The 12,509-nt window shown below is 38.4% G+C and overlaps 1 protein-coding gene across 2 annotated transcripts in view; it reads right to left on the reverse strand.

Moving 5' to 3' along the window:
• Positions 1-12,509, reverse strand: part of POLR2B (RNA polymerase II subunit B) — a 47,372-nt gene that overhangs the window by 9,981 nt on the left and 24,882 nt on the right. For both annotated transcript variants that reach the window (XM_021701671.2, XM_021701672.2), the window contains 3 exons: positions 7,577-7,731; positions 6,502-6,700; positions 6,026-6,194 (listed from right to left, as the gene is read on the reverse strand). In XM_021701671.2, coding sequence (XP_021557346.1) covers positions 6,026-6,194; positions 6,502-6,700; positions 7,577-7,731 — 523 coding nt within the window. The remainder of the gene's footprint in view (positions 1-6,025; positions 6,195-6,501; positions 6,701-7,576; positions 7,732-12,509) is intronic.

Below are 12,509 nucleotides of genomic sequence, written 5' to 3' on the forward strand. Positions count from 1 at the left end.
GGGGGGGGGGGGGGGAGGGATGGGGTGTCTGGGTGATACACACTGAGGAGTGTATGTGCTATGGTGAGCACTGTGAATTGTGCAGGACTGTTGAATCACAGATCTGTACCTCTGAAACAAATAATACAATATATGTTAAAAAAAAAAAAAAAAAGAAGAAGAAGAAGAAGATAGCAGGAGGGAGGAAATCGGAGGGGGAGATGAACCATGAGAGACTATGGACTCTGAGAAACAAACTGAGGGTTCTAGAGGGGAGGGGGGTGAAAGGATGGTTAGCCTGGTGATGGGTATTAAAGAGGGCACGCTCTGCATGGAGCACTGGGTGTTATACGCAAACAATGAATCATGGAATACTACATCAAAAACTAATGATGTAATGTATGGTGATTAACATAACAATAAAATTAAAAATAAACAAACAAACATGGAGAAAAAAATAAATAAAAAAACAAAAAGTTACAAAAGCAAATCCTCTCCTTTTTCATGTCTTCCTGTCTTCCATAACTTCTATGGTTTCAATCTTGCCATACTTTTTTTTTTTTTTTTTTAATATTTAAGTAGTATCTATACCCAACAGGGGACTCAAACTCACAACCCCAGGATCAAGAGTTGCACGCTCCTCCAACTGAGCCACCCAGGTGCCCCCAGAGTTTTGTTTTTAACTTGAATTCATTTCTAACACTTTAAAAAGTAAATCTACACAAAAGCTTAGAATTCAAACTTTTCTTACAAAATCAGATCTGGCATCACTGGGCCCACTTATACACATCACAACCATAGCTGAAGCTGAACAGAGCTAACCCCAATGGAAAGGCAAACCTCTCTTTAACTCACCAATCATGCCTAACCATGTAGGAGTTTGTGGCTGCAAGCCCTTTTAAAAAATAACACTAAATACTTGTTCTAAATATAACCTTGACTGCTCTCTACAAAAGAAGAATCATACTAACAAGAGGGCATTTGTTCTTCTGAGCACCTTGCTGGGTTTGTATATTTAAATTTGAAGCTAAAATGCTCTGCTTGGGGAGGAAAAGGAGTGTGAAATTCTCCAAGGAAAGGGCAATGTCAGGGAAGTGGACACTGGATAAAACCCTAGTAGCAGGCAAGGCCTTCAGAGAATCAGAAAAGTCAAATACATAGTCACTCCTCAGGTGTGCAATGAAAGCTCCTCCTGAAATCTAAATGATTTCCTCTATGAAAGCTTTAGTAGCATCCACATTGGTCACCATGCTTTTGTGTGGATTCTTTGGGAGAACTAGAAGAATTTTAAGTTTCACAAATGATCAAGCAGCATAATGCAAGGAAAATACATAAAGATGCAGGTTCCTAAAGGCAGGGGAGGCTCTGAAAAGTGAAGAATTTGCAGAAATCTCAGGGTCTTGGGAGATGTGATATGATCCTACTACTAAGGAAGCCAGTAGTAGGGCATATATCACATCTGTGATACATTAAACAGGCAAGACTTCCCCAGCACGTCCTCACATTTTGGTGGAGCACCACCCATGCCCCGCACCTTTTTCCAGGTGATGCAGCCTATAGGTGCTCAACTGTCTTGGCCTTGTGAGGCTTTCCTGTCTCTTCTGTGACAATTCCTGGATCACCCACATATGCTACATCAACTAGAGCCCAGGAGGCAGCCCCTTCCTTCCCAGAACCTTTATCCAAGGTATCTGGGCAAGACTAAAAGATCAGCTAAATTTAGCTAAAAATAGTTAACTTCTTAATTATGCTTCTTATAGTTTTTTCTTAAAAGCCCCAAATCAAGATGCAATGTAATAGAAAAGGCACAAGAGAGAGAGATGGGAGGAAAAGGTCTACATTTGGTCAAAAAGGAAAAACACAGGCCAGAGTCTAAATTCTGGACTTCTATTTCTTAAGTTGTGTAACTTTGGGCAAATAACTTAACCTTTCGAATCCTGTCTCCACAGTTGTAAAACAGAGATGATACCACCACCGCTATTTCTAATCAGTTAACATTTACTCCTCCCTTATTAACTACCAGGCACTAAGCCATGAGTTTTAAGCGGATTTAACCATTTAATCATCACAAAAGCTTTATGAGGTAGGTACTACTATTATTTTCATTTTGCAATTGAAAAAATACCAAAATGCTTTTATGATCCTTAGAAATAACATGTGTAAAGCACCTGGATGGTGTTTCACACAAACTCAATGCTCAATAAATATTAGTAACTTCGATAAAAATATCTGTGAGCTAAGGGGCTCTTGGGTGGCTCAGTCGATTGAGCAGCTGACTCTTGATTTCAGCTCAGGTCAAGATGTCAGGGTCCTGGGATCGAGCCCCAAGTCTGGCTCCGCACTCAGCAAGGAGTCTGCTTCAGGATTCTCTCTCCCTCTGCCCCCCTTCACTCACTCTCTAAAATAAATAAATCTTAAAAAAAAAATATCTGTGAGCTAAAGGACTATAAAAATGTAAAATCTAGGATTACAACCCACCTGTTAAGACAGGTTCACACCCTTCCTGCCACTTTGTTCTCACCCACTTCAAACCTCAGCTCAGCACCGAGGAGGCTCTAAAGCTCTAGACATACTTTAAGTCAAGATGAGATTCTGTCACAAGGATTTTTGCTCCCAGATGATGTCAACCAAGGTAACAGTACACTACAGAAACAGGAATGATACTCATCAAAAAGACATTCCTTAAGATAACTTGATTAGCCCCAACCCCTCGGTCAGGGCTCAGAATTTGGCCAATGTAGCTGGCATATAAGACAAGGCCAGGGCCAATAATTCAGCCAGGAGGTCAGGAGATTGGTTACATCAACAGAGTGAGCAAATAAGTAAAGAAACTGAGGCCAGTGGGAACCAGATTTCTCCTTATCAGAAAACGGAGTTCTAAAATAAACACTCCGGTGTTGGACTGAGATAGGAGATACTAGTGTGAATTCATGTTTCTTTGAAATGTAGTCATAAAAATAGACAAAGTGGCGGGGGGGGGGCAGTTTGTGCATACATGGTTTTCGTAGGTTATCAGCTGAGAGGGCCTAGAAATGATGATATTCTAATAGCAAGAAGCACACTTAGCACCCACACTTTGGTTTCCAAATACTATCCTCACTGAAAGGAGAAATGGCTGAGTCCAGGTTTAAGGAAAGCACAAAATACAAGTATGTAAAGAAGGATGAAGGACCTATCAGGAGTCATCTTGAAGCTGTTCCCACTGGAAAATCTGGGAAAATTTTAGTATCAAAATGGAAGGAATGATGGAATTAGAAAAATCATCATTTGGCAACAATCATCATGCTAAACTAGTGGCTGACAAGGAACAGAATATTTATATCGTCTCAAGTATCTCTTCACAAAAGACTTATTTACTGTGACTTATTTACTATGACTTACAAAATACTTATAATTAACAAAAAATGGAAAAATCTGACAGACACCATCTTAATCACATGATAAAAGTCACTATTAATGGGACATATAGACAGCATGTGCCTCCTGGTATGATGCAATGATAAAACAGCACACTTCTTTGCTAGTCCTGCCAAAAATTCATAACCTGAATACAATCATGGGGAAACAGTCAAAGGCAAACTGAGAGACAATGTACAAAGTATAACTTGCCTAAATGCTTCAAAAACATCAAGGTCATAAGAGACAAGGAAAAATTAAAGAACTGTTCCACCCTGAGGAGACTAAAGAGACATGCAACTAAATGCAATGCACAATCCTGGATTAGATCCTAGACCCATAAAGGACATTATCAGGACAACTGGCAAAATTTGAACTAAGGATTGCTCACTAGATGGATATCAATGTTAACCTCCTGATTCTGACTGTGGTACTGTGGAGACTGTCCTTGTTTTTAGGAAACATTCACGAAGAATTAAAAAGTGATGTGGCTTCACGTCTACAACTTACTCTCCAATGGTTCAGGAAGAGAAAGGGAAAGAATAAGGCAAATGTGGTAAAATGTGAAATAGGAAATCTGGATGAAGAGTATACAGAAGTTCTTTGTACTAATCTCACAACTTTTCTATCAGTTTGAAATTATCTCAAAATACAGTTTTTAGAATAGATAATGTGATTAAGGCATGAAGCCGTAACAGAACTGAAAAGCATGTGTAGTCCCTACCAGCCATGACTGCACACACTTTTTCCAGTATCAGAAGAACATTTTATTTCAAATCTAATCCTTTACCTGTATTTCTTTTTTTCCTCTAGCCATAAAGAAACTATTAGCTAAATGTTGAAGAAAACACAACAGTGCGAGCATCCTCCAAAGACAGGAGCATATTGTAGGCAACCTAACAGACCGTGTTTTCCTAGACAAGAGTAACCCCTTGTGGAGGACTATGAAAATAAATCATTCTAACCTATGAGAATTTGCCATCAAAATGTTAGATCCCCTAGTACAGTTAATAATTTAAGGCTACTATTTACAAAGCAAATTCTACTAAATAAATAACATTACGCACAGTTAAAGCCAAAATCCTATTAATAATAAGGTAAGAAAACAGTTATGCCAAAGAACTATGCTGCCTCCTTTAACATTCAACGCTTCCCTACCCTTTAGATTTCTCTGCACCATTTTACCTGTTGTCCAGTCTCCTTAAGAATCTCCTCCTGCAAATTCCTGATTCTCCTAATCAGTTGTATCTCAAATCTCTTCTCATTTCTTTTCCTGGTGCCTAAAGTTCTGTTTCTGGGTTTATTCTCACTTTGAATTTCCCTCAACAATTTCATGGTACTCCAAACTTATCACTAATATATCAATAACTTCGCAGCTCTAGATTTGACCTTCTTCCAAACCACATTTACAACTATTAGAAAATCTTTTCTGGGGGCACCTGGGTGGCTCAGTCAGTTAAGCATCTGCCTTCAGCTCAGGTCATGATCCCAGGGTCCTGGGATCAAGCCCTGCATGGGGCTCCCTGCTCAGCAGGGAGTCTGCTTCTCCTTCTCCCTCTGCTCCTCTCCCTGCTCATTCTCTCAGATAAAAAAAAAATCTTAAAAAAAAAAAAAGAAAGAAAATCTTTTCTGGGGCGCCTGGGTGACTCAGTTGGTTAAGTGTCTGCCTTCAGCTCAGGTCATGATTTCAGGTCCTGGAATCCAGCCCCGCCCCTGCTCAGTGGGGAGTGTGCTTCTTCTTCTCCCTCTGCTTCTGCCCCTCCCTCCTGCTCATGTGCACACACTCTGGCTCTCTCACAAATAAATAAATAATCTTAAAAAAAAAATTTCTTAGGGCAGCAATTCAAAATCAACATGCTGAAAACTGAATTTATTATCTTACCTCTAAAACCTCTTCCTTCTAATGTGCTCCCAATCTTATTAAGAGTATCACTCTCTTCTTGATCACCCAAGCCATGAACGCCAACAATATTTCCAATTCCTATCTTCCCTCCATCACTCCACATCCAATTAATCAAGTCCCATCAAGGGTATTCCAACAGGCACTCATCCTCTACTCTTCATTTCTTAAGGACCTTACCAATTCTTATTTAGACCACAGCAAAAACCTCTAAATTATCCCCTTCCAATACCATACCTGACTGTAATCTGCATCAACTGCTAGAATGATATTCCTAAAATAAATTTCTATTTGTATTACTTCCTTGCTCCAAAAGGCTGGATGAGTCTTCATTCTCAAAATTCAACCTGCTCTCTCCACACTATGAGAGACTAGTGCACTTACACTCCAGTCATACTAAAGTGCCATGGCTACTGCTATTCCCCTATCTCATACATTCATGCATCTAAACCCTTCCTCAACCGATCTCTCAAATTCAAACGCCCTTTCATCAACTTTATGCTAGTCTACAGCGCCACCGCCCCTGTGAAACTGGCTCTAGATTTCCAGTAGGAATCAATCATTTCCTGTACTTCATCATAACACTTTCCACGTATCTATCTCTTTATTGTGTTGTTTCCCACAATATAAATTCTGAGAGAATAGATGCTGTGTCATATGTATTTTATTAACCCTCCCAAGCACCCAGAAAAGTGCCTTAAGCACTTTTAAGACAGGATCTTAAAAACTGAAGAGCAAAACTGAACATACCTGCTGGCAGCTCTCTAAATCGTAGATATTCCATAGACCGCGTAGTCACAAGTGGTTTTTGAGGATAATACAGAACATGGGCCAATGTATCCATACGAACATGGAAGTTGGTGATATAAACTCCCATAGCCTGCTTACCCATAGCAGACTGATATGTGTTTCTAGGGGACTAAAGTAGAAATGAAAAGCAGAATCAATGAAAATTTAATTACTTCTAAAGGAACAAACTTCAGGGTACTATGTAAATCGGGAATATGGTTGGAAAAGGTTATGCTTTTTTTCTGAAAGGTAAGTGATAACCATTTGGAATAATCAACTCTGGCTCCTAACAGTGAAACAAAAAGTAAGTATATTTAATGCAGATTTCATAGTCCTTTCATCAGCATGCTTTTCTTTAGGAAAAACTACAGATCAATCTAGTTTTTATCTACTTCCCCCAATTCCTCACAAACCAGAAGTTAAAAACTGCTACCAACCTGGTTATGATCAGGAAAGGGAATAATAGATGCACAGACACCAAGAATCATTGACGGATGAATCTCGCAGTGTGTATATGTGGAACAATAAGCTACTTCTTTCTCCTGTAAATCATCTGGAGTCATTGCGAGCATCACTGTTTCTTCTTCCAGAGTATCAATGTATTCTACTACCCCACTGGCCACAAGATCCTGCCAACTAAAAGAGAAGAATTCACTTTATTTCCTTATTTACTGAAGTATTTTAACTAAGCTTACTACTTAACAAAGAGTATTCCCATATCTACATGTACAGATACAGAAAAAGTTCCAAAACAGGTATATTATTATTAATAGTGGAAAAAAAAATGCAAATTACTAAACAATACACATGAAGTGTGGTCCTATAAATATTACTATTAGTTTGTCTTGCTTTGTCCTAGAGGGAACTATTTGGGGGTGCCTGGCTGGCTCGGTCAGTGGACCATACGACTCTTATCTTGGGATTTTGAGTTCAAGCTCCACACTAGTGTAGAGATTAATTAAAATCTTTTTAAATAAATAAATAAAGGGAATTATTTGTGAATATATGGGTATGGGTTACTTACTTTTTAAGAGGAAAATATGAATTGGGGGCTTTTATATATTTTTCATTATATATGTTGTTTGAAATTTTTTTACAATAAAACATATACATTCAACTATTAAAAATAAGTTTTAAAGCAGGTTCATCTTTTTATTAAGTTTTTTACTTACTATTATATTATCCATGTTACATATACATAATTTACATTATATGTTATTTCTTATTATTAGACTTTAACAGGTCACAAAGACTTTTATTCTTAAACAAAACCCTACAAGTCCCTTACTTGATGACAAAAATCAAGAAAAACAAATGTGACTGCTAATAGTTTCTTTTTGGGGGCAGTAAGAATGTTCTGGAATTAGGTAGTGGTGACAGATGCACAATCTTTTTTTTTTTTTTTACAATCTTATGAATAGACTAAAAACCACTGAACTGTAATATTTTAAAATGGTTAATTTTATGGCATGTGAATTATATCTCAATTTTTTTCTGACTGCATGTTCTTACCTGTAGTTGTTATATTCTCTCTCTTTCAATTGATCAATATGTCTCTTCTTCAAAAGTAGCTTTTGTTTTTCTACAATCAGAAGTGGCCTACAAATACGGCCTGCATCTGTATAGATCCGAATCTCCCTCTCTCGAATATCTCTAATCATAGAAACCTATAAGTAAAAAGACAAAACAGTCAGTCTCATGAATTTATTTTCTCTGTATCATTACGACTTAGCTAAAAATACAATAAAATTCCTAATAAATTTCTAGAGCAAACAATTATCAAATAAAATGGACAAATGTTTCTTAGTTTATCATTGTTCAATATACTAAAAACCTAGGTATAATTTAAAATTTTTAAAGAACAAATATTTAACCCTGATAATTATAAAGCTGAATAATATCTGGCAATGTCATGCCAGATAAAGTAAAATGAAGAAAATATATTTTTGGCATCACAAACACTAGTATATAACACCTTATTTTGCCTCTTTGATAATAACATAGACTTCACTTTGCAACCTTTCAGTAACCAACCCTATATCACTTTGCATTGATCATACTTTCTCAGTAATAAGCCCAACTTCTGACACTTACCTATCCAACAAATGGATTATAGTCTATCTGTCCAATACAGCAGTCACTAGCTACACGTCACTATTAACACTTGAAATGTGGCCATTCATTCTGAACTGAGATAGGCTGCAGTGTACAACACGTACAAACTACAAAGTGGATTTCAAAGGCAATACCACATAAACAAAGCAGAAACAGACCCATAAAGACAGAGAACAAATTGGTGGTTGCCAGAGGTGAGGGAGCTGGGGGGATGGGCAGGAAAGGGTAAAGGGAAATAAGAGGTACAGGCTTCCAGTTATGGAATGATTAAGTCACAGGGATAAATGGTACAGTGCAGGGAATATAGTCAATGGCATTATAATAGCGTGTATGGTGACAGATGGTAGCTACATTTGTGGTGAGCACAGCATAATGTATAGAGTTGTCATACACTGTTGTACACCCGAAACTAATGTAATACTGAATGTTAACTATAATAATAAAAAAAAAGTACCACACAAAAATAAAGAATGTAAAATTTCTCATAAATAATCCTTCATACTGAGTAGATGTTGAAATTGTAATATTTTGGATATATCAGGTCAAGTAAGATATATCATTAAAATTACTTTCATGGGGGCGCCTGGGTAGCTCACTCAGTTGGTTAAGCGACTGCCTTCAGCTCAGGTCATGATCCTGGAGTCCCAGGATCGAGTCCCGCATCGGGCTCCTTGCTCAGCAGGGAGTCTGCTTCTCCCTCTGACCCTCCTCCTTCTCATGCTCTCTATCATTCTCTCTCTCTCTCTCAATAAATAAATAAAAATCTTAAAAATAAATAAATAAATAAAATAAAATTACTTTCATGTTTCTAATTTTTTTAACAAGGCTACTAGAAAAATTTAAATTACATATGTATCTCTCATGTGATATTTCTACTGAGCAGAACTAGAAAATATATTCCCAGAAAATATAAAAATATATTTTGGGCAGGGGCACCTGGCTGGCTCAGTCAGAAGAGCATGCAGCTCTTGATCTCGGGGTCATGAGTTCAAGCCCCATGTGGGGTGTACAGCTTTTTTTTTTTTTTTTTTTTAAAGATTTTATTTATTTATTTGAGAGAGAGAATGAGAGAGAGAGAGAGCATGAGATGGGGGAGGGTCAGAGGGAGAAGCAGACTCCCTGCTGAGCGGGGAGCCCGATGTGGGACTCGATCCCGGGACTCCAGGATCACGACCTGAGCTGAAGGCAGTTGCGTAACCAACTGAGCCACCCAGGCGCCCGTGGGGTGTACAGCTTTAAAAAAAAAAAAAAAAAAAAAGGAAATTTACAATAAAAAACAGAATAATTACTAAAAGCACTGTAGAATTTGAAGTACCTATTTACAAAGAAATAAGTCAAAAAGGAAATAAGAATTTCCAATGAACTATCTAGATCTAATATATAACCTTGGAAGTCAACTAGAGAAATGAATTGACAATGAGTTAGGAAATGGAAAAACAGATTGGTATTTCTCCAACAAAAGTACTTTAAGAGAGTAAAATCACACCTTGGTACTTTTATTAAAGATTGGGTTTATTTAAGAAAGGAAAAGATTTAGATTACTGGGTTTAAAAATAAGAGTAAATCATAAAAGCTTGATCAAAAACATCAAGGTCTCCAAAATTATTAAGTCGAAAGCCATTATATAAATGTTCTATACCTTTAGCTCACTTCCTGTCCTTAAAAAACAATCTGAGGAGAAACACTATGTCTTTGAGCAGAAACACCATCAGTGGTACTATCCATTCCTAGAAAAGACGTTGCTTTCAAATGCATTGCCTTGAATCCTTAGAGAATTCCTAATAAAATAGTTTCGTTGTCTTAACAGGACAACATAAATTGTGAGCTGTGTCTCCTCAAAGCCCCAAAGGAAACAGGTATACTTTAGTAGGTCCAGAGAGGACTATTGACAGAACAGCCTAACAGGTCCAACAGAAGGCTAAAGTCAGAAATGGGTAAAATGAGGACCTCTGGTAGTTAGAAAATATGAAGGAAAAGAAAAAGTGCCAGACTCCTTCAGGAAAATATACACAATTCTCCCACTTACTTAGAGGCTCCCAAAATCACTAACAGGATATTAAAGTGCCTAGTCCAAGGACACAGGGTTAGTTTCTATGTTTAATAAACAATGTCTACTATATGTCAGGTACCATGCTCACAGCTGAAAATACAAAGTCATATTAATACATGTACCCTGCCCCTGGGGAGCTAATGGTGTGGTGAGTGAGGAAGGCAAATAAGTCAATAGGTACTATCTGGGACAAGCATTCTGTCAAAAACATTTAAGTAAAATATACACTATATACAGTCATAGAGATCTAAATCAGGGAGTCAAAGGCCAAATCTACTCTCACTTGCCATATATTTTTGTAAATACATTGTTTTATTGGTTTATACACTGCCTATGGCTGCTTTTCACTACAACAGCAGAGGTGAATACACAACAGAGAGTATATGTAAACAAAGCCTAATTTAGTATCTGGGCCTTTCCAGAAAATCTTTGCCAAGTTGTGATCTAATTAAACTGGCAGGAGGGGGGTTGTTCAGATAAGGTATCCTGAAGGAGATGAGAGTTAAGAGAAGTTTTGCAGGGGTGCCTGGGTGGCTCAGTCAGTTAAGGGTCTGCCTTCAGCTCAGGTCATGATCCCAGGGTCCTGGGATCAAGCCCCACATCGGGCTCTCTGCTCAGCGGGAAACCTGCTTCTCCCTCTCCCACTCCCCTTGCTTGTGTTCCCTCTCTTACTGTCTCTCTCTGTCAAATCAATAAAATCTTTAAAAAAAAAAAAAAAGGGCGCCTGGGTGGCTCAGTTGGTTAAGCGACTGCCTTCGGCTCAGGTCATGATCCTGGAGTCACTGGATTGAGTCCCGCATCGGGCTCCCTGCTCGGCAGGGAGTCTGCTTCTCCCTCTGACCCTCCTCCCTCTCATGCTCTCTGTGTCTCATTCTCTCTCAAATAAATAAATAAAATATTTTAAAAAAATAAAAAAAAAAATAAAAAGTTTTGCAGAATAAGTGAGATTTACCTGAAAAAAAGGTAATAAGAATCCTTTTCCCTATTGCTCATTTTTGAGGAGGAATGGGGCACAAGGAGCACAAACATTCCAGGTTAAGGGAATGGGACCATGGAAAGGTAGAGAGACCTAAAACAGCATGAAGAATTTAATTTTACCCTAGAAAACACAGAAAAGCTGAAGAAGGCTCTTAGCAGAAAAACATGGTATTACCAAAGTTCTCAATCATAAAAAATACAGCCAATTTTGGTTCTTAGGCTTTCTCTTAGACCTGCCTGCTCTCAAGTGAAGCATGCTGTTGCTGCCTTCAAGCTGTGAACACTCCTGGTTCAAAACCCAGGGTCTGTCTGCTATAGGAAAGCCTGGAGCAACCAAACTCTTCCCTGCTCAGCTACGTAAAAAAGAGATCAGCTACTGGCTTAAATGTGTTACCGTTTCTCTCCAAACACCCACTTTCACCTAGACACCTAGACAGAATCCACAGTATAGATTTAAGGGAATCAAAAGACCAAGCCATATCCCTTAATACAGTACACTAAAAGCAAAAGTCCTATTTGAGGTAGTAATAAAGCTCATATAATATATATTAATGCTTTAAAAAAAAAACTATCCTAATCCCAAAGCACTTCAATATCCACCTAAATATAAAAATCTTTATAGAGGTGTATCACATTTTAAGAATGAATCTCTGGGTGCCTGGGTGGCTCAGTTGAGCGTCCAACTCTTGATTTCAGTTCAGGTCATGATCCCAGAGTCCTAGGACTGAGCCTCAAGACAGGCTCCCTGCTCAGCAGGGAGTCTGCTTCTCCTTCTCCCTCTACACTTCCACCCCACTTGTGCGCTCTCTCAAATAAATAAAATCTTAAAAAAAAAAAAAAAAAAGGAGGAGCGCCTGGGTGGTGCAGTTGTTAAGGGTCTGCCTTCAGCTCAGGTCATGATCCCAGGGTCCTGAGATCGAGCCCAGCATTGGGCTCCCTGCTCAGCAAGGAGCCTGCTTCTCCCTCTCCCACTCCCCCTACTTGTGTTCCCTCTCTCGCTTTGTTTCTGTCAAATAAATTTTAAAAATCTTAAAAAAAAAAATCTCTAGATTCAGACAAAAGGAAAAATCAGAGATCATTATTCTCTTTTCAAAAGCATTATTGTCAGCTTCACAAGAAGATCCTCAAAAGAATTCCTTTTACTTTTTTTTTTTTTTTTAAGATTTTATTTATTTATTTGACAGAGAGAATGAGAGAGAGAGCACATGAGAGGGGGGAGGGTCAGAGGGAGCAGCAGACTCCCCGCCGAGCAAGGAGCCCGATGCGGGACTCGATCCCGGGACTCCAGGATCATGACCTGAG

The sequence above is a fragment of the Neomonachus schauinslandi genome, chromosome 2, assembly GCF_002201575.2.
Source record: "Neomonachus schauinslandi chromosome 2, ASM220157v2, whole genome shotgun sequence".
In the NCBI taxonomy this organism is placed as follows: Eukaryota; Metazoa; Chordata; class Mammalia; order Carnivora; family Phocidae; genus Neomonachus; species Neomonachus schauinslandi.